This window comes from Nasonia vitripennis, assembly GCF_009193385.2.
Source record: "Nasonia vitripennis strain AsymCx chromosome 1 unlocalized genomic scaffold, Nvit_psr_1.1 chr1_random0005, whole genome shotgun sequence".
NCBI lineage: Eukaryota > Metazoa > Arthropoda > Insecta > Hymenoptera > Pteromalidae > Nasonia > Nasonia vitripennis.
Window position 1 is genome coordinate 4,594,559 of NW_022279591.1, and position 24,532 is coordinate 4,619,090.

At 39.9% G+C, this 24,532-nt stretch overlaps 4 protein-coding genes across 5 annotated transcripts; 1 reads left to right on the top strand and 3 right to left on the bottom strand.

The window, feature by feature from the left end:
* Positions 1-7,954: 7,954 nt before the first annotated feature.
* Positions 7,955-12,167, bottom strand: LOC116415940. Its single transcript, XM_031921623.1, has 2 exons — positions 10,492-12,167; positions 7,955-10,415 (listed from the first exon to the last, which is right to left on the bottom strand). The coding sequence occupies exons 1-2, from the start codon at positions 12,165-12,167 to the stop codon at positions 7,955-7,957; spliced, it is 4,137 nt and encodes a 1,378-aa protein (XP_031777483.1).
* Positions 11,663-13,304, top strand: LOC116415755. 2 transcript variants are annotated; one of them, XM_031920906.1, is made up of 3 exons: positions 11,663-12,628; positions 12,704-13,007; positions 13,070-13,304. In XM_031920906.1, the coding sequence occupies exons 1-3, from the start codon at positions 12,616-12,618 to the stop codon at positions 13,266-13,268; spliced, it is 516 nt and encodes a 171-aa protein (XP_031776766.1). In that variant the 5' UTR covers positions 11,663-12,615; the 3' UTR covers positions 13,269-13,304. The 2 variants fall into 2 exon arrangements, with proteins under 2 accessions (XP_031776766.1, XP_031776764.1); XM_031920904.1 differs by having other exon boundaries at positions 11,663-12,363; positions 12,429-13,007.
* A 571-nt stretch (positions 13,305-13,875) lies between these two features.
* Positions 13,876-16,160, bottom strand: LOC116415747 (transcription activator MSS11-like). The gene is made up of 2 exons (XM_031920880.2): positions 14,336-16,160; positions 13,876-14,247 (listed from the first exon to the last, which is right to left on the bottom strand). The coding sequence occupies exons 1-2, from the start codon at positions 14,736-14,738 to the stop codon at positions 13,907-13,909; spliced, it is 744 nt and encodes a 247-aa protein (XP_031776740.1). The 5' UTR covers positions 14,739-16,160; the 3' UTR covers positions 13,876-13,906.
* Positions 16,161-19,783: 3,623 nt separating this feature from the next.
* On the bottom strand, positions 19,784-24,186 carry LOC116415943. The gene is made up of 3 exons (XM_031921631.1): positions 23,659-24,186; positions 20,858-22,340; positions 19,784-20,748 (listed from the first exon to the last, which is right to left on the bottom strand). Exons 1-3 carry the CDS (start codon positions 24,184-24,186, stop codon positions 19,784-19,786), a joined length of 2,976 nt encoding a protein of 991 aa, XP_031777491.1.
* Positions 24,187-24,532: the final 346 nt, after the last annotated feature.

Below are 24,532 nucleotides of genomic sequence, written 5' to 3' on the forward strand. Positions count from 1 at the left end.
GCAAAGGTAAATGATTCAAACTTGATTTAACCCTATTTAAAGGAGAAAACCTCTAATAAGTTGAAATAACTATGTTTGATCCGATTTAATCATACATGATCATAAACAAATTTTATATATCCATTTAACAATATATTACACCTACATGCCAATTTGGCCAGCAACTCGACGTTTTATCAGTCTGTATATGTATAATATATTTTTAAATAAATATATAAAATTTGTTTATGATCGTATATGATTAATTCGGATAAAACAATGATTTCAACTTATTGGAGGTTTCCTCCTTTAATTAGGAGTAGATAGGCTATAGGCATACTGGCTCATGCGGATTCTGGCTCCCCCTCCTCTCTCAATGTGAGTCAGAATGCGTACGAATTCTGGCTCACCCCCTTTCTCAAAGTGATCCAGAAACCGTAAATGAGTCAGTATGCCTATAGTGTTCTCTACTATTTTTTTATTTATTTATTTATTTTTTTCTTACAAATGTTTGCATGACTGATAGAATAATTTTATAAGTTTGACAGTGTGAAGTGCGCAGGCAGTCTTGTAGATTGGATTATGGTTGATGCATACTGTGACGCACTTGAAAGATGGTTTTGATGGATAGCCATATTGTTGAATGTTGTAGACGGGAAATTTGAATCGTTGAAGCCATTTCTGTTTTAATGCACCGATGACAAAAATTTTTGATGCATCGTGTAAAGCGTCACGAAGCAAGTTTCCAATTTGAGAGTAGTCATGTCCATCGGTTTTCCAGTTCATGCCATGATGATTATGTTTAAGCCAGTTGTTTTCCCTTTGCATTTTGTCTGAGAGTTTTTTCCAGGGGAAGGGATTTTTAAATATTAGAACAATAGGATCTGCACTATTTTCCTTGAGAGGTATGATTGCTAATTCCTTTAGAATATAATCTTCTTCGGTTTGCTTGAAACCAGTCATGTCTACTGCATACTCCATTTTTCCGGTGCAGCTTAGACAAGCTTCTTAACATCTCCACTAATAGGATTGTACTGAACGATGCGATCGTGTAAGATCAGACAGTAGGCTGAAGTGTTAGCAGGAAAATCTTTTTTAGCCTCAAACTCCAGACGTACATCAACAGGAGCGTTCTTGAGAGATTCGTTTTGTCGTGAACAGTCAATAACTATTAGCGGTTCATTCTTGATGAACATAGATTTTGTCAGCATCGGCTGTGGATCTCTTCCATAGTATGATTTTTGAAAATTAGCATACATATCATAGAGAATCGCATACTGATTGTTATATATGTCGAGATTCATATTGTTGTATGGATAATATTGTGAATTTAAGAAAAGTTTCACATTACTTATCTCGCAATGATCAAATCTACTCGCATTTGCAGTTCTTACAGCTTTTCTCTTTGTTTGTAGTCCGAGAATTACAAAACGAGGTTTCTCCAGTTGATTTGATGTTTTCACTGTCCAGACGTGTCTATTCGTGCTTGGGAGAAGAGGATATTCAAATATCTCCCAAGAACGAAAACACATAGAGATGGGATTATCTTTACCAATGAAATTCAATAGCTGAATTTTTTGTTTATCAGATGCAATGACATATGGCATTAACCATTCTATCTTCGATATTTTTACTTCACAATCTTCATAAGCAGTTACACCAGATGTCATAGTACCTTCCTGGATTATTGCATTCAAGTCACTTCTCGATCTTGTAAGAATGAGCTCATGCTTCATGTTAATTATAATTTTTTTATAGTCTTCTGCAAGGCCCATGATCATACTCAGCGGAATCGCAACGTCAAAGTTTCCCTTTTCATCGACAAACGATTTGTCGTTTTCTTCATTGCCAAGCCAGCCTGCATTTTCTAGCATATTATTCTGATTCCAATTAAATGAAGTCCATCCTTTCATAAGACTGCTCAAACCAACATTTTTACTTTTATCTATCTCCACAGCATTAATTTCATAACGAATTTCATCAAACAGATGACAAATGCCATTGTTCACGAATGTAGTTTTAGCTGGAGCTGTTGAACCAGTTTTGAGTTTCAATTTTCCACATACATGGATAGAACTACGTGATGGCAGGAGACATAGATCTTGATGTTGTATAGAAATACGAATTTCATCACTATTATCAAAGCTTAATGATGAGTATGGTTGATGGGCGTGTACCTCGTAATGAGCAATAGATTCATCGAATACGACACCTGATTGAATGCTTAGAATTTCGTCCATTTTTCTGGAAGCAGCAAAGAATTACACACGTGAATTTTTTCCACGAACTTTTAGTCCTAGGCTTTTCAGAAACTGAATGCTCTTGCGTGTTAACGGTTTGAGTTTCTTCGGTCGACTGATGACTGGTTGACATGATGGCTGACTTATATATGATCCAGAATTGAAAACGATACCCATTATACAGATTTGATGTGGAGTCTAATAGTGATTTCCACTCCTCGAAAATTCACCAAATTTCCATCCTGATCGACGATTCGAATTTGTAGATGATCTATGCACTTGACGCTGAGCGGTAGATATATGACATGAGACGGAACTTCTATGATTTTATATCCTGGAGGCACGCGGGGAAAGAACTCATGGATTGTGTGAACTCTTTTGTCATTGATGTAAGCACCTGCAGTGATGTTGCACTCTACTCGCAGTGCGTTGATTTACAATATTTTCACAGGTAAATCAGAGCTGTGAAGATCTTTAACTTTGAGAATACGAGGAGTGAAGCCAAGGAGACGACCTATTGAATCGTGTGGTCTGAAATCTAAGGGATGACTGCAAGTAATTTCACTTCTGAGAGTATTGTTGTTAGCTTTCAAGGAAAAATTAATTCCTTTAGCTTTCAAAGCTGCTTGTAAAAATTGATCAAGAGCATCAATCTCGTAACTGCCAGTTGGAATAGTAATAAATTCACCATTCAAATGAACTTTATTGTTTGATGAGTCAACGTTTGGAATAGAGTTGAATGTTAAAAGTTCAACTAAGCCCAAAACAAAATTTTTATGCTCTGGTAGTTTGATTGAAGGGAAATATTGTGCTTCTAGAACAGAAGATTTTCCCGTTAGACTCAGCGTGAAACTGTCTTCCATGACTGATTGGAAGAGAATGATTTGTTTGTCTGGTGAGCTCCTGTTTTATAGTGATCCAGCCAAGAATTGTAGACAAAGATGCCCACAAATGAATGAGTCGAAAGACTGATATCTTGTATAGTTATATTTCACTTCTTTCACGTTAAAATATATCATGAGATCTATGGGAGGTTTCAGATCACCGAAACTATCAAAATAAATGACTGCGTTGCCTCGTTTTTGAAAACATACCCAGTGAGTGCCTCTATTCTGAAAATCATCCAAGTTGACAATAGCGGATTCATTACACCACGGACCATCAGAGGGCAGATTATTCCTCATAAAAACACCACGGAAATATGGGATTTGCAGCATACGAGCGTATTTCATGAGATCATAGTCAGTCAATGGACGATTTGGCAAAGTTAAATCGAAGTTTTTTTTTTCTAATAACTTGACCACTCCCAACATGAGGTTTCATGAATAATCCCATTCCAGTTTTATATGGTTTGAGATAGAGACCTTTCCCTAAAGCAATAGCTTCCATGGTCTTATTATGCCTCTTACTTTCTTCAAGATTTTTCTGTGCCGCCTTGGCATCATTTACTGCTTTAGCTATTCCAGCAGCACCTCCTGCTAGAGCACTGGTGGCACTTAGTCCTGCGAACAATGGAATGAGAAAAGGAAGAACTCTACCAATTTTTGCTGGAAGCGGCAGAACACGTGGAATGATAACTTTTTTCTTTCCACCTACACTTTTAACAGCCTGACGTGCACCCTTCAACGCTGATTGAATAACCTTGCGAGAATGTTTACTTGCTGTCATTGATTTTTTAGCTACAGTCACTAACTTATTAAATTTCAGTCCCATTCCAGTTTTTTCTTTTAATTTCATAGCATTGCTAACAGCAAAAGCAAACGCTTTTTCACCAAGACTCGCATCCTTGGCTCTGACACGTTGCATAGTTTCCTCAGCAAGCTTCTTGTCAGCAGCTTTACGATCCCCGTTTTTATCAGAGTAAGCTATGTCATGTTTTTTACATGCCTGATCAAGCGGATTAATACCAGGATCTCCTCTTTTCATTCGCTTTTTCAATTTGGTTCCGGGACCGCAGTATTGATATCCAGGAAGATGCATTTCAACAGGTAAGTTATTGATCACTTTATCAAGCAGTCCATTGCCTTTCGGCTGTTTCTGAGATTTGTGTATGATCATCTCTCTTCGAGTGTTGATTCACAACTGACGTTCATGGTATAAAACGAGCGTTTATATTTCTTGAGCTCAATGTTGAATCTGACTCTGCTACGTGAACATGGATTTTACCGAGCAGAACATCAAACTTCCCGTGACGAATTTCGATTTTGGAAAAGAGAAGAGAAAGAAGCGTCATGGGGAATTACTACCAGATAGTATACGAGCAGTATTTTGTGGTCCATCAAACTGTGGAAAAACAAATAGTTTGTTGGCTTTAATTACACATCCCAATGGTCTTAGGTTCGAGAATTTGTATGTATACTCAAAATCCTTGAATCAGCCAAAGTATCAGTTTCTCAAAAATGTCTTGGAGCCGATTGAAGGAGTATCATATCTTCCATTCAGTGAGCATGAGTCCGTAGTATCTCCAGATGAAGCCCTTCCAAATTCAATTATGATATTTGACGATGTTGCTTGTGAGAAGCAGGATAACGTCAGAGCATTTTTCTGCATGGGGAGACACAAAAGTGTAGACAGTTTCTATCTATGTCAATCGTATGCTCATATAGGTAAACATCTCATTAGGGATAATGTTAATTTGTTGGTGATTTATCGACAAGATGATGTAAATCTTAAACATATCTATGAAGATCATGTGAATACCGATTTAACTTTCAATGAATTTCGGAATCTTTGTTCTGAATGTTGGAAGAATGATAGATATGGATTCATCGTTATTGACAAAGATAGACCGATGAATGAGGGTAGATACAGAAAAGGATTTGACTGTTTTGCAATAAAAAAGGAATTATGAGTCTCAAACTTACAGTTCAGTTGTAGACATCGCCACGTCAGCATGTCAGACTTCAAGAAAGAGAAGTATGTTCTTAGTGAGCTCTTGCGAGCTCGTGAGGCTATTAAAATAAAATACACTTTATTAAAACAGGAGAAAGATGATTTTGAAAAAGTCATCGGCGATACTCTAAAACCAGTCGTCACACCACTTGAAAAACTTGTTGAGATGAAAAGTGAAAGTCCACTGCAGCAACCATCCAATCACAGTTTTGTTAAAAACAGCAGTAAGAAAATGAAAAAACGAACAAGAATCGATCGATCAAGTTTGCTCAACGATCAAAATAATAATAAAACAAGTTTATTGGATTATACTGTTTATGATTATGATGATGATGATGAAGATGATGCTTTTGACACAATAACCAATTCTACATTTAAATCTGCGAGTGGAAAAAATGAATCAGCTGAAGACTTTTTATCATTGTTAGATAAAAGCCGTAGAACAATTGACAATATATACGGAGTGCGAAAGGTTGATGGAGTGTATATGATTGGTGATTCAGAAATAGAGTTTGATGATAAATATGTCAAAGTCAGAAATGAAAGTTATCCTAAAACGAATGGACTGATGGAATTGCTATTTAAAAAATATCTTCTTCTGAGTTCAGCAGATCGTGAAAATTATCGCAAGATTCTCGAAGCATCAAATGCTCATCGGAAAAAATTCAGCAAAGATGAATCTATAAGAATGTCGAGAAGTAATAAATATAAAAATATCTTAGCACCCATGTTCCGCAGCACTCCAAATAAAAAGAACAACAGCAGTGGAGGAGGACTTGTACCTAAATATAAAATAGCTAAGAAAAATTCTTCCATAGATCTTGTCTACTGGGACGATCCAAATGAGCTTGTCGAACGACTTCGATTATTGATTGCCGAACGATCTGCTGGAAATAACAATCACACGAACGAAATTCATTCAATTATTGAAGAATTGCGTGAAGCTGGACGTATATATTAACACACACAACTTGCTTATTTGTATCAGTAGTAAAATGAGTCTCGATGTGTTCGGAAGAAAACTTGAGAGCTCGCAGCAAGTGAGTCGCGGACCTCCAGGAAATAGTTTTAATTTTACATCAGACGGCGATTTTGACTTAGAAGAGAAGCGACTTTGTAATCTCGGAGAGCCACGCAATCCAAAAGATGCAATCACTTTGCATTCACTGCAAGTTATCCTGCAGACGGAAGTAAATTATATATCTTCTAAAATTACTGGAATTGGTGAACTTATAGACCAATATAGGGAGCAAGTTGAAAGCCTTAAATCTGAAGTGGACAAAAAATTAAAATATCTTAATGATATTTCTCAACGTAATTTCGCAAGCGTTGAATATATTATTGGTCAATTGAATAATTTTATAATCAAAGAAGATGGAAAAGCAAAAAGTAGCTGAAGAGCTGCATAAAGCTGCACGCCGCAGGTACAAGCGAAGAAAATATGATATACGCGGAATAGATGAGACTTGGCAAGGTGATCTTGTGGAAATGATTCCTTACGCTAGCGAGAACAAAGATTTCCGCTACTTACTCACTGTCATAGACGTATTTTCAAAGTACGCGTGGGCCGTGCCAGTCAAGTCGAAGAGTGGTCAGGATGTTACTGCAGCTATGAAGTCAATACTGAAAGAAGGTCGAGTACCGAAGAATCTACAAACTGACCAAGGAAAAGAATTTTACAATTCAATTTTTCAAAAACTTATGAAGAAGCACAATATACACTTATACTCTTCACATAGTAATCTTCATGCAAGCATATGCGAACGATTCAATAGAACGTTAAAAAATGCAATGTGGTTAGAATTCAGCAAACAAGGAAGCTATAAATGGATGGATATTTTACCTAACTTGCTCAAAGCATACAATTCGAGAAAACATCGGACGACAGGAATCGAGCCTGAAAATGTTACACAGGCAAATGAGCGAGAAGTCAAGAGACGTTTTCCTACTGAAAAGTCACCAGTGAAAAAACCGAAATTCAAAGTAGGAGATAAAGTACGAATAAGTAGGATAAAAAATGTTTTTGAAAAAGGTTACACGCCTAACTCTAGGTCTCGGTCTACGGAAATTTTCACAATAACGCGAGTTGTAAAAACAGATCCAGTAACTTACCACCTCAAAGATTATCATGATAAACCCGTCTCTGGCGGCTTTTATGAAACGGAAATTCACAAAACTTTGTATCCTGAAATTTATCTAGTAGAAAAAGTTTTAAAGAAAAGTGGTAAACGCATATATGTTAAATGGTTAGGATTTAGTGACGAGCACAATAGTTGGATAGATAAAAATGAGGTTGTATGAATTATTTAGGATATATAAATAAGAAAACAATTGTAAATTAAGTTTAATACTGCATTTATTCATGTATATTATGTACAAGTTTCGAACAAATAAATAGTTTGAAAAAATAATCAATCTTTGTATTTTATTTTATTTATTTTTAGCAAGTACTGAACTTAAATGAAGTTCCACCCTGATATGTTACAAATAAACTGAGTTTATTTGCTGTGTTAGAGAGATTGTTGAATAGTTCTTGATCTTTCAAGACTGCTGATGAGATCTTCCCCGGCAGAAATATTTGAAAGCTGTCATCGATTTCGGCCACGATCTTCGTGCCGAATCTCGTCTTCACCTCCTTGAGTGCAGTCACCATGTAGTCATGATATTTTTCTAAGTCCGTGACTTTCTTCTTAGGCAAGAACTCGCGCTCGGCAATCTTGTTGAGTGCAGATAGATCCATTCTGAAAAGTAAAAATAAAAATATATGTTAGCGAAAAATGTCTCATAGGTGAGAATTGAGAGAGAGAGAGAGAACTAAGAAATAGAACTTACTTATTATAGAGTTAGGTGAGTCTTGGTCTCTTTGCACAAGGTTGGTTGTTCGCTTCGATTTCTCGAATGTGCTGTTCATCGTGCTGCGTCCGTTCATATAGCCCGTTTCCCACCACAATTTCTGCCCCTTCCATAGCCTCTAGTAATATATCACTTCTCTCTTCTTGTTCAGTTCCTAACCTATCCAATGATGGATCCCACTCGTGCATAAACTCCTCTAAAACATCATATTCAATCTTGATTGGTTCCCCTCCATCAGCATAAAGTGTCATCCCCACCCGCGAAGCATTCTCATTGGTTGCTTCATGCCCCCACTCACTTTCTCCCTCTCTTTTTCGTCCTTCGCCATTGTTGCCCCTCTCCTCCACTACAATCCCCTCCACCGCATCTCCCTCTACTTGCATTGCAGCTTGCGCCATCTGTTCTTCCATAATTCTGTAATGTCCCCAAGGCAAAGTGTCAGTACTATGAGGCAATAAGAATCTTTTATCATCGTGTGGACTTAGAGCAATTTTTTCCTGTTTCTCAGTATGCACAATGTGTAATTTTAAACGAATATTACACTGCTCACGTTTTATAATAACAAGATCCTGAAGGCATTTTCGATAATCTTCGAACGTGATTGATTTCTTTACAACATTAGATTTTATACCTTTAGCTTTTTTCACTGTCGCGGCTCCATTAATCAAAATACTGTACATTTTGCTTCTTAAACCAATGAATTCTGTCATAATCTTGCCACAGCATTCAACTTTGATCAATCCAGGAACTTTTTTATTAACATGTGGAATTCCAAACTGATTATTTTCGTCATAATCAGAAGTATCAAATTTATGTATATCTTCTTTCATTACTTGATACATATCAACATCCTCAACTTCATATATTAAACTATCGGTGTCCGTATAAAGGAGTTTGCATTTTTCTCCAACTCGCTTCTTCATATATGAATAATGAAAATCATATACTAGTGTTTTTGACAAATCTAGAATTGAGAGACCAACGTATATTGGTTTTTTGATTGTAATACTTGTCCTCTTCAGCTGAATGGCAACCAAATTTTCATCGAAGATTGCACAACTGTGAAAATTTGGTAGAGCTATGCGTGCTTCTGCTCCGTATCTGCCTGTAAATTTATTTACTAATCGCACATCTACACGTTTCCGCTCTCGTTCAATACACTTTCCATAGACTGCATTAATTAACAATTTGTAGAAGAGTTTTTCAAACTCATTCTTTGCCTGCTTTCGCTTTTCTGTGTTAAATTCAACATATGGTTTGAGCCACGCCCTCTGCTCAAAACTCAAAATCCTATGCACCTTTTTTAATCGAAGTCCATTATCTAAAACCTGCTTAAGTGCTCGATAATGAATGACATATCTTTTTTTGTCATTTAAAGTCGTGAGAAGTTTCTTCTGCTTTGAGCCAGGTGGTGCAAGATGTTCTGCGCAAAAAGGTAAATCCCTATGATCATCATGTATTTTTTCGGGATACTCCAAGTCAACTTCAGCAAAATAGCCAATATCAGAATCTGGTGGTGTATTAAAAAAATTTGGATTTGTCTCATATTCAATCCATTTGAATTTTCCAACTGGTAAAGGCTGTACCATTGCCCATCCATAAAGATTGTTAATATCAAAATATAAGAGAGTCTTTGTTTTCTGATCCTTATCGTATGAAGAGCCCATATATGGATTGTTTGCCTTGGCATATCGATTACAACACTGACTTATTCCACCTCGAATGCCCGATTCAATAAACATTAGCATGTCAATATCTGTAAGAAGCTCCAATTCTACCTTTGTCATTTTTAAAGCTGCTGAAAAAGTTAGTCCAGGAGTCGTATAAAAGTGAGCAGGACATAAATCATAGGCTTTAAGAGATGTTTCTCGAAAACTCTCGAAAACGTCGGCCAATAGTAAAACATCGGTTTTCAGATAAAGATCTGAATATTCTCCCAACGTACTAATATTGAACTTATTCCAAACTTGGACAGCATGCTTGTAGTCTTCTTCAGCAATATGAGAATCTGTTAGCTTATTATAAAAATCATTCTTTTCTGGCAATTTTGTAGTCGTCAACTTATCTAATCCATTTACAAAATCATATGGAAATACACCTTTTCGTCGAAGGAGATCTATCTTTTCATCTGTAAGTCCATCTGATCGAAATTCCTTTACTGCTATCGGCACATTTTTCAGATATGATGCAAGCTTTTCCAATGATGAAGGTAGAAAACGCCAAGAATCTATGAATCTAAAACTTATGTTGCAGTCATCCACGTATTTTGTAAAAGAAATATATTTCTCCTTATTGTGAGGTATTAAATTTACTCGTCCTTTCATCAACGTAGAAGTAGCAATCTCTTTTAAAATAAAATGAGTGTCGTAATTGAGGTTATGAAAAACCACAGGAATGAATCTTGAATCCTTATAATTCAAGTTACAAGAATTATGAGCTGCACCTCTGAAACTGAAGAAGAAAATCTATCTTAGAATTACAAAATTTCGTTTACTTTATTTCAAATATAATCGAGAAGGCAACTTACCGCCCTGTGAGATGACAATGGTCTCGTACAGCAAGTTCTTCACCAGTGATTGGTTTCCGACATATATGACAAGTTGATGATCTCCGAAAAGATATTTCCTCTAAATCTGTGAGTCTCATTGGTTTTGGATTCTTGTAGAGTACGTCAATTTTTTCACCAATTGACTTTAATTCTTTAACAAACCATGCTGCAGCTGTCTCTTCTTCTTCATTTTTTCTTCTGTATGATCTATAGCCAGATAAGCTATCATCAAAACTGCATTTTATGAAGTATCCTATGCTGTATGCTTCGTGCAGTTGGAAAGCATTCTCATTCTCAGTAGGCTTCAATAAACATTCAAAATCTGCATAAATAACAAAAGGAACCTTTTCACTCTTACTGTAATCTTCGAATTTGAGAATATTATTCTTACAATCAGGCAAATTTATTCGACAATCATTTAAATTTTTACAATCGCTTTCATGCATTTTCAATCTTTCCTCGGTATAAAATATTTGTAAACATCTTTCACAATGGTAAGATTTTAAATGAGTTTTAGACACTTGAGAACTCAAAAGTCGAGACATACTTTTTATCCAAACGTAATGATATTTAGGCATGTCACCTTCATCAGCACGATTATTTTCTTCATGCTCATCTATATAAAAATCTTGAATGATGAGAAGGTTTACATGTTTTTCCTTCCTCTCTGTCGTAATATGACAAGGTGATACTTCGAATTTGTGGCCATACTTTCTAAGCATGTATACATTTACTGAAATATTATTCAGTTTTTCAAATTTCGGAATACTTTTAAGTTTTACTGGGAATTCTATACCAGCAAAATTTAATTCATTTTCATGCAATCGATACTGATTAACTCTACTAGCATTTTTGTTACTTGGATATAATGATGAAAGAACAGCATACTTAAAACACTGATCGTCGTTATTATGAACGTTAACACAAGCTTTTTTATTTTCAATAAACTTTGGAAGAGGAATATAAGAACTTCCCTTAATTGGAGAATATTTTTTCATATTTATACATAAACTTATAATACTTTTCAGTGTCCAGCCTGAATCCTTTTCTTGAAATTCTTCTAATTGCGAAAGAATGGGCTCTTTAATATTGTCTGTAAACCATTTCTCTAAATCTGTTGACATGTATACTGTAGCACTCTCACTCGTAAAATATTTAATACCTGTCGTTTCTTCACCATTTTTTTGCATTGTAAATTCTGAAATAAAATCTGAATTGATTTTCACCGCATTATATTCTTCTAAACATGCTTGTGTCTTAACTTTGAAAAGCTTCAGTGCATCATTAAAAAAACTCAATATGTCCACATGCTTTATGTTAACAACCACACCTGTCCTGATTCGATTTTGGAAGGCTGATTGCACATCACGCCACTCAACTCTAGCTTCTGCTTCTTCAGCATGCAGACTACCTACTCGGTGAAGATTATGTTCAAATTCTACTTGCACACACGAAAGATGCGTCAAATAAGTTTGATATTTCTGTTTTTCTCCTCTCGTGAGATTGGATTTAGAAATTTTTTCGTTTAATTCATTAATAGTAGAATTACACATATCTAACCAATAATGAATATCATTGACGCTCATTTGATCCACATTTTGTACAGTATCGCGAAGCACTTGTACAAGACGTTCGATAAGATCAATCGAAGCCATTTTTACTGTTTTCTTTTTCACTAGAGTGTCACTAGAGTGTCACTAGTAATCTTGCACAAAGATGAACTGTGCTCGTCTAAGAGAAATTTCTCTCTTTTAAAGCTGAAATCATCATAAGAAGAGGTGGAAGATCTCGCTGCTGAGGAGAGAGGAGAAAGATTTTCTCGGGAAGGGATGAATTTTCTTCCAATAAGGGGTACGCATTTTTTCCATCATCCAATCCTAGAAGATTATGAGACTAAGAGGAGGAAAATTTTCTAGAGAAGGGATGAATTTTCTTCCTTTTGAACCAACCAAAAATCGTCTTTTCACCCCAACAAATGAGGGCTATGCATTTGTTTTGAGCATCCATTCCTGGAAGAGTGAAAGGCGGAGTTTCACATTATAAAACGAGGATGCTGGGACCTCGCGAGATCACTTCTTGCTAAGCTGTCTACAAGCTGAAAAGATGGAAAGAACACGTGACTACGATTTGTTGTTTAAAAATACTATCTTGCAATGTAAAGAAGAAAATGCTTATATTTGCGACATTCAAGGATTTCAGAGAATCGCAGAAGATACTTTTATTTTCAAAGAAATAAGTTTCCTTAATTTGAGGAAAACTGCCTTACCGACCGCATATCTTTTCAAACCTCCAATGGCTTGGGAAGAACTGACAGAAGAGGAAAAATGTATGTCTCAATGGTTGGAAAAGAGTCATCATGGAATAGCGTGGAACTCTGGCGATATTCCGTATCATCGTCTTTATCGAATCTTGCAAATCTGCACGCAAGGAGTAGAAAAAATATTCATAAAGGGAGAACAGAAAGCCCGATGGATGAAAAATATTTTGCCAAACATGTAAGTTAATTATTTTGAAACGTTTTGATACTTATTTTTAATTTTTATCTGATACTTTGCAGATCCATTTCAAATGTTGAAGACTTCGGATGTCCACCTCTTGAAGAAATAATAAGTGAAAACCAGTACTTTTGTTTCAACCATGCTCTTTGCATACGGAGAAAACCTATGTGCGCCAGTCACAATGTTATATCAATACGAGCTTGGCTGTTAAATTATCTAGAATCATCATTTGGTCAAGATAAAATTGATAATATTTAAAAAAAAAATAATACATATGTTTATATTGGAAATAAAGATCAATAAGATAAAAAAAAACAATGCTTAAATATTTTTTTATAATAATTATTATGATCCCTGTATAAAAAAAAAAAAAAAAAAAAAGTCATGACCGGATGAAGTGAAGCCAAGAATGCGTAAAAAGTATCATTAGATTTTTTTTTGATTTGTTTTAATTTCTAAAATTAATTCTAATATTAAAATGAAATATAATACTATAATGCATATCAAATTATATTTTGTGTATTTATGATATTCTATATTGTAAATATTACTATTGTTACAAAAAGAGACATGATGTGTACGTTGACACAAAACTGAGTTGAGATATAACCTTAAAAATTTAAGAGAAAGTTGAGAATCATATATTGTAAAGTTTGATATATTTCTGTGATAGAAAACAAATATTAAAAATAACAATCAAGCATTTATATTTCATTTAATAAGTTAATGAATTAATAGTCTACTACATAATAGTATTATTAAAAGAAAGGCCATTTTTTTTCAATGTAATCAATGAACAAAGTGAATTAAAAAGAAAGGACGAAAATGTATACAATATATATTTTTTTTTTATTAACACCTTATTCTATTTTTTGTACATAGGCTCACAAAAAAAATTAATAAATTTTTACATTACTTTTTTTTTTTAATTTTGTTACATCGATAGGGTCGATCACAATCTCCATATCGATAATTCGCGGAACATTCCTTTGTTGTTGCTGCCGCTGCTGATGTTGCTGCTGCTGTTGTTGCTGCTGATGTTGCTGCTGCTGTTGTTGTTGCTGCTGTTGTTGCTGCTGTTGCTGCTGCTGTTGTTGTTGCTGCTGCTGCTGCTGTTGTTGCTGCCGTGGTTGCTGCTGTTGTTGCTGTTGAGTTATGGGCTGCATGCCACTGCTACTGCTTAGTTTCTTCAAACTAAGCAGCCCGCGACTTGACGGCTTCTCAGTTTTTGAATCACCTAAACAAAAAAGATTGCAAAATAATTAATATTAAATATTATAATTATATAAAAAAAAATTTTATTATGAATTTAAAAAGAAACTCACCATCCAATTTTGCTTTTTTCGGAATCGGTTTTAAATCCCTCATGCTCTTCACCGACTTGCATGACTCGCAACTAGATGAGGTGCTGGAGCTCGAACTAGAGCTCGAGGAGGAGCTCGACCTCTTCGAGCTTGTCCTCTTATCCGCCGGACGACTGGGCCTAGTACTCGCTGATGTGCTCGGTCCAGCTGAAGGCCCCTCTCGGCGGGCAGTACTGGGCTGAGAGCTTGGCCTCTCTCGGCGGGCAGTGCTGGACGACAAGTTTGGACTCTCTCGGCGGGCAGTGCTGGACGACGAGCTTGGACTCTCTCGGCGGGCAGTGCTGGACGACGAGCTTGGACTCTCTCGGCGGGCAGGGTTGGGCGAAGAGCTTCTTGGCCTAATTCCTTCATATAATTGCTGCATGGCAGCAAGTGGTGGCAGCAATGGCACTAAAAATTGAAAAAAATTTTGAAAAAATTATTTTTTATTTTTTAATTATGAAAAATCAAAATAATTATTTACTTACGTGAATTGATGGCCTCCATGGCCCAGGAGACATGCTCCAACATCATAAGCAATGTTGGAGCGTTGGCAATTAGCCACCGAATTCTATCCTGCATCGTCCTGATGCTATTCCTGCTGCTGCTGCTGCAGCTTCCTGGACTCCTCTTGGGTGCCATTTCACTCGATATTCGATTTCAAAACCGAAAATTGTACTGACTCACCGCAGCCTACGGTGGGCTTTTTATTGGGAAAACAGCCCCTTCCCATTCCACAGCATTTTTCTAAAGTCCTGTGATTGGTGTAAAAGTTTTCTCTCCTAATTTTTGAAAAACACACCTCCTCACATCTATTGAGGGTGGAAAGCCTTACGATTCGTGCTAAAATTTCCCTCACCAAATTTTGAAAATCTAGTGTCCATCTCCTCTTAGTGGACACTCCCTTTTGTTTCGAATCTCGACTGTGAGAATGCGAGATTATCCTCTTCTCAAAAGAAAAGATCTTGGAGAAAATCTCACTCTGAATTTATTTAGGACGTCTAAGAAAATTGCTGTATCTCGGTGCGAGAGACATCTGTGCGTTCCCTACACACCCAATCAGATAATGGGCTAATGATTTTTAAACAGCAGTGTTGTCTCTGGGAAAGTGCAAGGGATAGTACCTGCACGCACAGTCGGTGGTAAATATTTTCTAGCTTAGCGTTTCTCAGTCAGAAAACAGCTGACACTAGAAGCTGTATACATCTGCGTGGGATAGTTTGTATACGTATCCGTAAATTATCTACACGAAGTCTGTATAGTGAACATTTCTCGCATACATTGAGTAAAAGTAGAGGAAAACACCTGTGCGAGGGTCGTCGACCATACCTGCGCGAGGATCGTATGGAAAGTGTGAGGGATAGTACCTGCGCAGTCGGGGGTTCACCTATCTGAGAGTGATTCACACGCAGACAGTGGTATGCATAATGTCTCCAATACAATTTGTAAAGGCAAGGGAAAATACTCGTGCGAGGGTTGCCATCTCTACCTGCGCGAGGGAGGAGGAGCATGAACCCACCTCTAAATTTTTTCGGGACACGGAGAAGGGAAGATTGGGACTTATACATACTACGGTTACTGGCTCACTCTGAGAGTGGGGGTGAATTCTCGATCGCTAGGAGAGGGAAGGGAGGGATCGACAATCCTTCCATCTAAAATACACAGCTCGGATTCTGGCTCACTTTGAGAGGGGGAAGAATTCTCGGTCGCTAGGGGAGGGAAGGGAGGGATCGACCATCCCTCCATTTAAAATACACAGCTCGGATTCTGGCTAACCTTGAAAGAGGAGGGGGTGAGCCAGAATCCGCATGAGCCAGTATGCCTATAGCCTATCTACTATTAGGGTTGAATCAAGTTTTGCACTTTGAAAATTCTCTAATAACTTCTGGAACTTCTATTAGAAACTAATTTTTATAAAGATTTGTTGGTTTTATCGTTTACAAAAGTTTCGAAATGTCGTGAATCATCATTACCTTCGTAAATTCATATATCCTTGGATAGTTTTCGAATAATCAATAAAAGTAGCAGTGATACGTGAAAGTATTGTCTACTACAAGTATTAAAAAAAAAAGAAATTATTAAGATCGGTCTAAAATTGAGCAGTCAGCTGATTTTTGAACTAGATTTTTTTTTTAAAATATCACTGTGCGATGCTTTCCTCTCTACTCTATACCGCTTTCCTTGTGTGTGTGTGCGTTCGTACATGCGTGTGTGTGTAGCGTCTCTCTCTATCTCTCTCTCGCTCTCGCCGCCACGCCGCACTCTAATACTCTAGCCGAATATTGCATGACATGTATTATTAACGAATAAGCAGGAAGCAGGGCTTTGGTAGGTAAAAGAAAAGCTTGTTACGAAATTGACTCTTTAGCTTCAAATATTATATTATCCTTTTACAATCTAACCGACACAACTGATAGACAAACGATGGCAGCTTCGACTCTCCGGATCAACAGAGACGTGTGATCAGTAGGAAGTCTACAGTACGCACTAATATCGAAATCGCGCTGAAGGGCTTATAAGGGCTACGCGTCGAGCGAACGATCGCAAGTGATAAACACACACACACGTAGAGACAATAGCATTGACTCTGCCGCCTCTACTACTAAGCCGAAATATGTTTCGGTCTAAATATGAGTTGATCCTCAATATGTATTAACGCCCGAGTGCAGCGAATGTAAAACGCCGTACACTGATGATCTGCTTAGGTCACGTGTATCGTATACAATTGTATATATAGCACAGCTGCTTAAATCCGCCAAGTCACACCTATCGGTGATCAGTCCATTATTGTACCATGAGGTTAGCACACGAGCGTAGCGAGTACAATATTCACGGTGCAATAATGGGCTACTTAGGTCATGGATAGGCGTGACTTCACCGTGGATTTAAGCCACACTGCGCTATAAAATTGTATAAGATCCTTGTGACCTAAACAGCCCATCAGTGCTCGGCCTTTTATTACCCTTGCTGCGCTCGAGCGCTAAGACATGCCGTGCAATAATCGGCTACTTAGGTCACACGTATCGTAATATACTAATAGAGAGAGGCTACCGCGCTCCCCTCTCTCAGACACGTCCTTGCAATTGCATACTTCAATTTTCATTTTCTTAAAAACTATAAATATTTATTTATTCCACTTGGAGTTGAAATTGGCGGGCGAAAGAGAATAGTCGAGTGTACAGTGGTGTGTGAGTTTGGAGAGTTTTGTTGGGTGGAACGATAGAGAGGAGAGTGATTTGTGGTGAAGTGTGGGGTGGAGTGGAAAACAGGGGTTGGATTAGTTAATAAGGTTTAGAGGGTAGTCAAGAGGCCTGTCTGAAAAACAGAGTGAAATCGAAGGCTAAAATAGGAAGGTTAGGAAGCGGGAGATAAGGATAGACATAGGAGTGAAGTTGGCGGAGTATGAGCTTAAGCAATAAGGAGATCTGGGGAATTATTAGAACGGGAACTGAAGAGCCAGAAGAGGAACAGACCTTCGGTACACCGGGATTACTGGAGGATTCCACAGCGGCAGCGTCGGGAATCAGGGAAGTAACTCCGGCAGGATCCAGAGGAGGAAGGAGGGGAAGAGGGAAAGGAGGTGCAGAAACAAGAGAGCTAAGGCGGAGAAACTTAAAAGAGAGTTTTAAGCAAACGGATTGAAGTGGACAGAAGGGGAAGGTAAGAAGCCTAGAGGAAACGGGGGAAAATGTGAAGAAAAAAAAGGTGGAAAAAAAGGTAAAAGAGGATCCATTCGCGAGAAGCACACGGACACAGAGGTCGCCGGTTTAAGTGTAGGATACAGGGAAGAAAGAAGAGGAAGATATGGATGAGGTATTAAAAAGGCTGGATAAGATGACGGAGATGGTGAGGGAGAAAAAGAAGGAGAGGATGAGAATGAGGACAGAATGGAAGACGAAATGGTCATAGATGGAGGATACGCTGGCCAAGATGATAGAGGAGCAAGCAAAGACGACGGAGGGAAGACTGAGGAAGAAGAAAGAAGAGAGGAGGAGGCAACAAGTACAGTGGAGAGAAGCCTTGAAGAAGGAGGAGGAGTGCAGAGAAGCATTGAGAAGGGAGATGAAAGACCTGCTGGAGAAAGAAAAGAGGGAGAGAGAAGAGGATAAGAAGGAGGTGGAAGGGAAACTAGAGGTTTGGGAAGAGAGGGCGAAGGAGGGTAATGAAGGGGACAACAGGGCAGGAGCCGGTGCAGAAGGAGGTAACGCCGAATTAGGGGTAGGACGCAGACAACTGGAGGAACTAGAGTGGAAAATAGAGGAAGGGGAGAGGGCCAGAAAGTGGAATAACATAATTATTATAGGATGGCAGGGGAAGAAGTGGGATAAAGAGGCAGCGGAAAGGTGGTTACAGAGCAGACTAGGGCTGGAGATGATTTTAAAGAGGACATGGGTGATAAAAGGTAGTGTAAATAGGTTGGGGGCGGAATGTGAGAACAGGGAATATAAAGAGAGCATAATGAGGGCCAAATCAGGGTTAAGAGGGTCGGACATTTTTATCAACCACGACTTAACCTGGAAGGAAAGGAGGAATAAGAAAAAGATAAGAGAGATAGCGGGGGAAAAGAGGAAGGAAGGAAGAACAGTAAAAGTAGGCTATAACAAGTTGTGAGTAGACGGGGAAGAGTACACATGGTCGAAAAAGAAGCAGGAACTTTTTCGGAGGGCGGAAGGCACAAGCACAGGGAGGAGGGGCAAAGAAGGTGGCAAAGATAAAGATGATTAGCTGGAATGTGGCAGGAATAAGGGGGGCGGAGGACGAAACCTGGAGCTACCTAAGGGGTTTCGATATAATTTGCCTCCAAGAAACATGGAAGGAAGATAAAGAAGGGGTGTATTTGGAAAAAAGGCTGAAAGGATATGATATTAGGACCAGAGAGGCAAAAAAAAGGTGGGGGAAGGGGAAAAGTGAAGGGGGCATGGTAATGGAAATAAAAAAGAAAGAAAGGTAAGATAAGGTAGAGTGGTTAAACGAGGACTCTGGAGAGTTCATAGGGGCGCATATTAAGCGGAAAGGTGAATCATGGTGGATGGAGATGGTTTACACGAGGTAAGAAAGGTAAGTAAGTAAGTAAGTAAGGTATTTATTCGAAAACATTTTCAAAAAATTACATCATGTCAGTCATAGCACAGTACAGAGTAAATATAAAAGTTTCATACTTCATAAAAATAAAATAAATATTTGCTGTTTATCACAGCCGTCAAATATCACAATTCGTGCAAGGTCATAATCGAAATTATTAAATAATACCAGGTATCGAATCAGGTACACGTCACGCAGTGCTACCTTACTTATATTGTTCAGTACTTTCAACTTAAATATATTAAGTGTATGTCGCGTAATTACATAATCTTTCATAAATACATACATTAACACAGACTAGATCACGAATAAACAAATATACAAGGCGCAGGCGCATACAATAACAAATTATGTTTCGCTGATAGTCGGCAGGAGGTAGTTCCGCATCGCTAATTTAAACCTCGAAAGCGAAGGCAGTGTCCGCATACCTCGCGGGAGCGAATTCCAAAGGCGAGCGCCTTGCACCCTGTACGATTTCAAGCCAGTATCGGTTCTTGTTCCCGGGACAGTGATATCTCGCGACGACCTGCCCGAGGTCCTACATTGATTTTTCTCAAAGAGGGCCGAAAGGTACGGCGGTTGCCCCATGCTGTGCGCCTTGTACATTAACACCGCCATGAAATAAGTTCTCCTCTCTTTAATATTCATCCAGCCTAGCTTTCTCCTGTAAGGAGAGATATGCTCGTACCTCCCCACCCCGCAAATGTACCTCACACATGAGTTCTGTAGCCTCTGCAGTCTTGTCTCGAGCTCCCCCGACACGTCAAGATACACTACAGAGCAGTAATCCAGGTGAGAAATGACCAGAGCGCCGGCCAGCTGCTTACGTAACGCCTCGTTGGTACAGGATCTAAAAGATCTGAGCCCATAAAGAGCTCTGTTAACCTTTCGGCTAACTGCATCCACCTGCGGTTTCCACGTCAACTTTGAATCCATGACCACTCCGAGGTTAGTTACGGCATCGACAAAAGGAACAAAAACACCCGTCTGCACCTCGACACCGGGCAAGTTCAACCCCTGTAGTTTATTTACATTATACTCAGATCCAAAAATGATAGCTTTAGTCTTGCCAGTGTTGAGGTGCAGAGCATTGTGAGATGCCCAATCCGACACAGCCCGCGCTGCTGCTGACATGCGATCCACACCCTCACGAAGATTATCTCTTGTGACCTGAGTGTAGGTTTGCAGATCGTCCGCGTAGAGTAAATGGGCGACACTGTCGGTCAGTAACCCCTTGGGCCCCAAAAACCGGCCAACACCTCCTGGAGATCGTTGATGTAAATGCTGAACAGTAAGGGCCCCAGGATCGAGCTCTGTGGGACGCCAAGGTTGGTTGATAGCCAAGAAGATTCACCGTTTAGTTTAGTAACCACTCTTTGATTACGTCCAGATAAATAAGACATGACCCACAGGACCACCGACCTAGAGAAACCATAAGCAAAATGGTGAGTAGCTGTCTGTCACTATCGATGCCAGTCCTGATGTCCTCAGTCAGTTTTAGTAGTGCTGTCTGCGTCGAATGGTTGTGTCGAAAACCAGTCTGGAAAGGATCAAGAATTTTTTTTGAAGCTAAAAAATCGGAGATCTGCTCATGTACGATCTTCTCCAGAACCTTAGAGAGAAAGCTCAAAAGGGCTATTGGACGGAAGTCCGAAACAGTAGATGGAATAGGTTTCTTTTTAAGGGGCACCAAATGAGCGTTCTTCCAGGCACCAGGAAAGACCCCACAGGAGAGTGAGGCATTAAATAAGGTCACCAGGAGATGTCCTAGGACTGGGAGAGATTTCGCTATAACGCTTTGAGGTATCCCATCCTCCCCCTTTGCTTGAGATGAAAAGTGAGCGACAGCCAGAACAACGTCCGCAAAGGTGACCTCACGAAAAGTGAAACCATCCTCGTTGGCCTCGGCCAGGATGCTTCTCAGATCAACCTCGCGCTCGGCATCAGATATGGACACCCCAGCGAAATGCGTGTTTAATTCATCCGTGGTGAAGCCATGTAAATCCTCTTTGGCCTTTGAAATAAGGCTAAGACTCCGTAATTCATTCCAGACGTTTTTATTGTTTTCCAGCGCGTCGAAAATTCGATTTTGAATAAATTCTTCTCGCGCTTGATTAGTACAGCGTTCAGCCTCAGCGGCGAGAGCCTGATATTCGGTCCATAGGTCGTCAAGTCGTCTAGAGCCTCGTCGGGCATGTTTGTGTCGTCTTTTTAAAGCGTCTCGTCGGCTGTACAGGTGTCTCAATTCGGCGTCGACCCATGGAGGATAGTCTTTCTGTCTCGGTTTAAATTCTTTTAGCGGAGCTAGTTGGTCAATGACTGTCAAGAGTTTTTGACTAAGGTGTTCTAGTCGGGTGTCAACGCCGCTGTCGGAACAACTAACCGACGACCAATCACAAGCAGCCAGCAGGGATAAGAGCTCGTCAGATTTTATCGATTTAAAGTCCCTGTATGTAAGACTGTTGAGAGCAGGGGGCTCTGTCGTCTGGAAATAAATCTCAACGTCAATGATGGTATGGCTGCTTCTGAAATTCGCTGGCGAGTTGCTTGCACTCAGCACTACATTGTCGTCGTCAGTAAAGATCATGTCGATCCATGTGTGAGAATCTCTGACGTGGTGAGTCGCGCCGTGATTTACCAGTTTTAGATTCAATTCACAGGCGAGGTCTCTAACAAATTCCGCATCATGTGAGGTTGACAGCATGTTGGCGTTCAGGTCGCCCATTACGAGCCTATAATCATACCCCGCAGAGTATCTACGCAAGTTGTTCGCGAGCTCTGAATTATCAGAGTAAGATACACCCGGTGGACGATAGATTACGGCAACGAAGATTGGTGGTTTATTACCCTGCTGAACGCCGCACATAAGATACTCCGGGATACCCGGCTTCCCCTCCACCTCTGACTGCGACGATCATAGTATAGTCGCTTTGAAAACATTACTAATAAATAGGGCTACGCCTCCTCCACGTTTGTTCCTGTCCTGTCGCAAAACCGAGTACCCGTCAACCTGCGCAAACACGTCATCAACCTCACTCCCAAAGCGCGTCTCAGCCACGCCGAAGAGGTGGTAGGAAGGACGAGCATTCGCAAGACACTGCCTGAACATCCCCATGTGCGCATACAATGAGGTCGCATTGAGGAATCCCGCCTTCAGTGCCTCGCTCCCGGCCTCTCTCGCATTGCCCCGGCCCAGTCAATCCTGATCCTGCGCAGTCGGAGCCACATTTGCTTCCGTCTGCGTCGGTCCAGTGGATTCAGCAGTTTTATTAGTTGCCCTCGTAGCGGGAGTGGCATTTCTAACGACATTGTCGATGTTACCATTAGTATCAACAAGTATTGTTATTGTTATAAGATGCAGCTAGTTCATGTAAATCCGCTGCCGACGTAAACTCATGAGTCCTGTCGCCGTCTCCCCGCTTGATAAGGAATCGCCCGCCTCGATGCCAAATGTATTTAAAGTTCAACCCTCGTGCAATTCGTTTAAGGTTGTTAAATTTGATAAAATTGTCATTACTCAAAAGCTCATTAATAAAAATCTTACTACTTATCAAGCTATTACGCGTTTCCTCATCAAGCAGGGATACGTTGATGTCCTTAGTACTAAAAGCTACAAAGCTACTCTTCGCATGCATTATGCTATTCGCAATATCCCGGCGAGAGAGACGCACTACCCATGGGGAGCGACGCTGACGAAATCCATGCCCGTCATCAACCTCGCGCCTGAGCATGCGCAACGAAACTACGTCATCCCTAGTTATGGATGGGATGATCGCAGCGAGAACGGCATGAGCCACATTTAGACGCTGCGCGTCTGTCCCATCGCTAACGTTAGAAATTATTAAATCTGCCTCGTTCTCACTACCACGCATCCCACCCAATTCGGAAGTATTTGAGCTTAGAGGTGATATCCTTTTATGTTTTGTCGTCTGCGAGGAGCCAGCTCCTCCAGACTCAGACTCGATCCCGCGAGAATCAGAACCGCAATATCCCGAAACCGATCCCGACTCGCCATCGACTGCCCGAGAGACAAACTGCGCACCTGCGTCGCGACGACGTCGACCCCCCACCCGAGACCTCGCAGCAGCACGAATCTGCTTAAAATCGTTCGCCACGTCAATCACCGGAGAACCCGCGTCCCTCATACAACTCGCTGAGACATCGATGTCTCTGAGGGAGATCATACTACGCGAATCATCCGCGTCAGAGTCAGAGTGACTCACGTCATGCGCACGACATTTCGACGCTACACTGTCCGCCATACCTTCGATCTTCCTCACGAGGCCGTTGAGTTGCTCTTTCAAGACGGTGTTCTCCTGTAGAAGTAGCATCCTGTCGTTATGGAGGCCATCGAGCTTGGTAGACTGGGCGTCGATTTTCCCCTCTAGGGATGCTATACGAGCTGTAAAATCTTCCTGATGTCCACTGCTCGCTGGTGCACCGACTGTGGCTCCAGCCACGGCATCGAATTTTCTTGATATGAGGGATCGAAGATCCTCAACCGCTCTCTCCAGCAGCTCAAATTGCGAGCTGAATAAATTAAGCATGCTCGATGGCAGTGCGCAATGATGCCCGGCATCCGGAGTAGTGCTCTGTTTGGTGGAAATCGCTTCTTCTACTTCTTCTGGTGTCGATTTGCCTTCAGAGGCAGCCGGTTTAGGAGCAGGTGTTGTCACTGCGAGATTATTGGATTTCGCAGAATTCGTGCCCGAGTTGCAAGGAAGACGAACCTTCGGCGTGCTGAGGTTCATCTTATCAGATTTGCGAGATGATGACAGTGACAACGAGCCCTTCGTCGAGCTCTTGGTGCCCGGCGTGATATGCTTGCCTTTATTGTCTTTCCCTTTCTCTTTCTCAGTTTCTTCTTTTTCCTTCTTTTGTGGCAGCACATTTTTGGCAGGCAAACTTTTCGTCGCCTAATGACGTCCAGTTATGGCAGACGTTGTGATAAAGTGCGGTGCAATCATGGCGCGCATTATTCCAACTTTGTTGCGGCTAATAATGTTTTTGCACTTGATGCATGAGTTCGAAATTCTCGTAGGAGCCATGATTCGCAGAAAAACACAGTGTAACACGGACCGTAGTTAGACGTTCGAG

What these genes read in the sequence shown, in the direction of transcription:
- LOC116415940 (XM_031921623.1), bottom strand. Translation starts at nt 12,167, where the DNA reads ATGGCTTCGATTGATCTTATCGAACGTCTTGTACAAGTGCTTCGCGAT. An exon ending in CATTGTCATCTCACAGGGCG is followed by an intron (nt 10,416 to 10,491) that starts GTAAGTTGCCTT and finishes TTTCTTCTTCAG; the next exon opens with TTTCAGAGGTGCAGCTCATA.
- LOC116415755 (XM_031920904.1), top strand. Translation starts at nt 12,616, where the DNA reads ATGGAAAGAACACGTGACTACGATTTGTTGTTTAAAAATACTATCTTG. An exon ending in AAAAATATTTTGCCAAACAT is followed by an intron (nt 13,008 to 13,069) that starts GTAAGTTAATTA and finishes GATACTTTGCAG; the next exon opens with ATCCATTTCAAATGTTGAAG.
- LOC116415747 (XM_031920880.2), bottom strand. Translation starts at nt 14,738, where the DNA reads ATGCAGCAATTATATGAAGGAATTAGGCCAAGAAGCTCTTCGCCCAAC. An exon ending in GAAAAAAGCAAAATTGGATG is followed by an intron (nt 14,248 to 14,335) that starts GTGAGTTTCTTT and finishes TTTTTTGTTTAG; the next exon opens with GTGATTCAAAAACTGAGAAG.
- LOC116415943 (XM_031921631.1), bottom strand. Translation starts at nt 24,186, where the DNA reads ATGAACCTCAGCACGCCGAAGGTTCGTCTTCCTTGCAACTCGGGCACG. An exon ending in CGAAATGTCGTGCGCATGAC is followed by an intron (nt 22,341 to 23,658) that starts GTGAGTCACTCT and finishes TGATCGTCGCAG; the next exon opens with TCAGAGGTGGAGGGGAAGCC. An exon ending in TTTGCTTATGGTTTCTCTAG is followed by an intron (nt 20,749 to 20,857) that starts GTCGGTGGTCCT and finishes GGCGTCCCACAG; the next exon opens with AGCTCGATCCTGGGGCCCTT.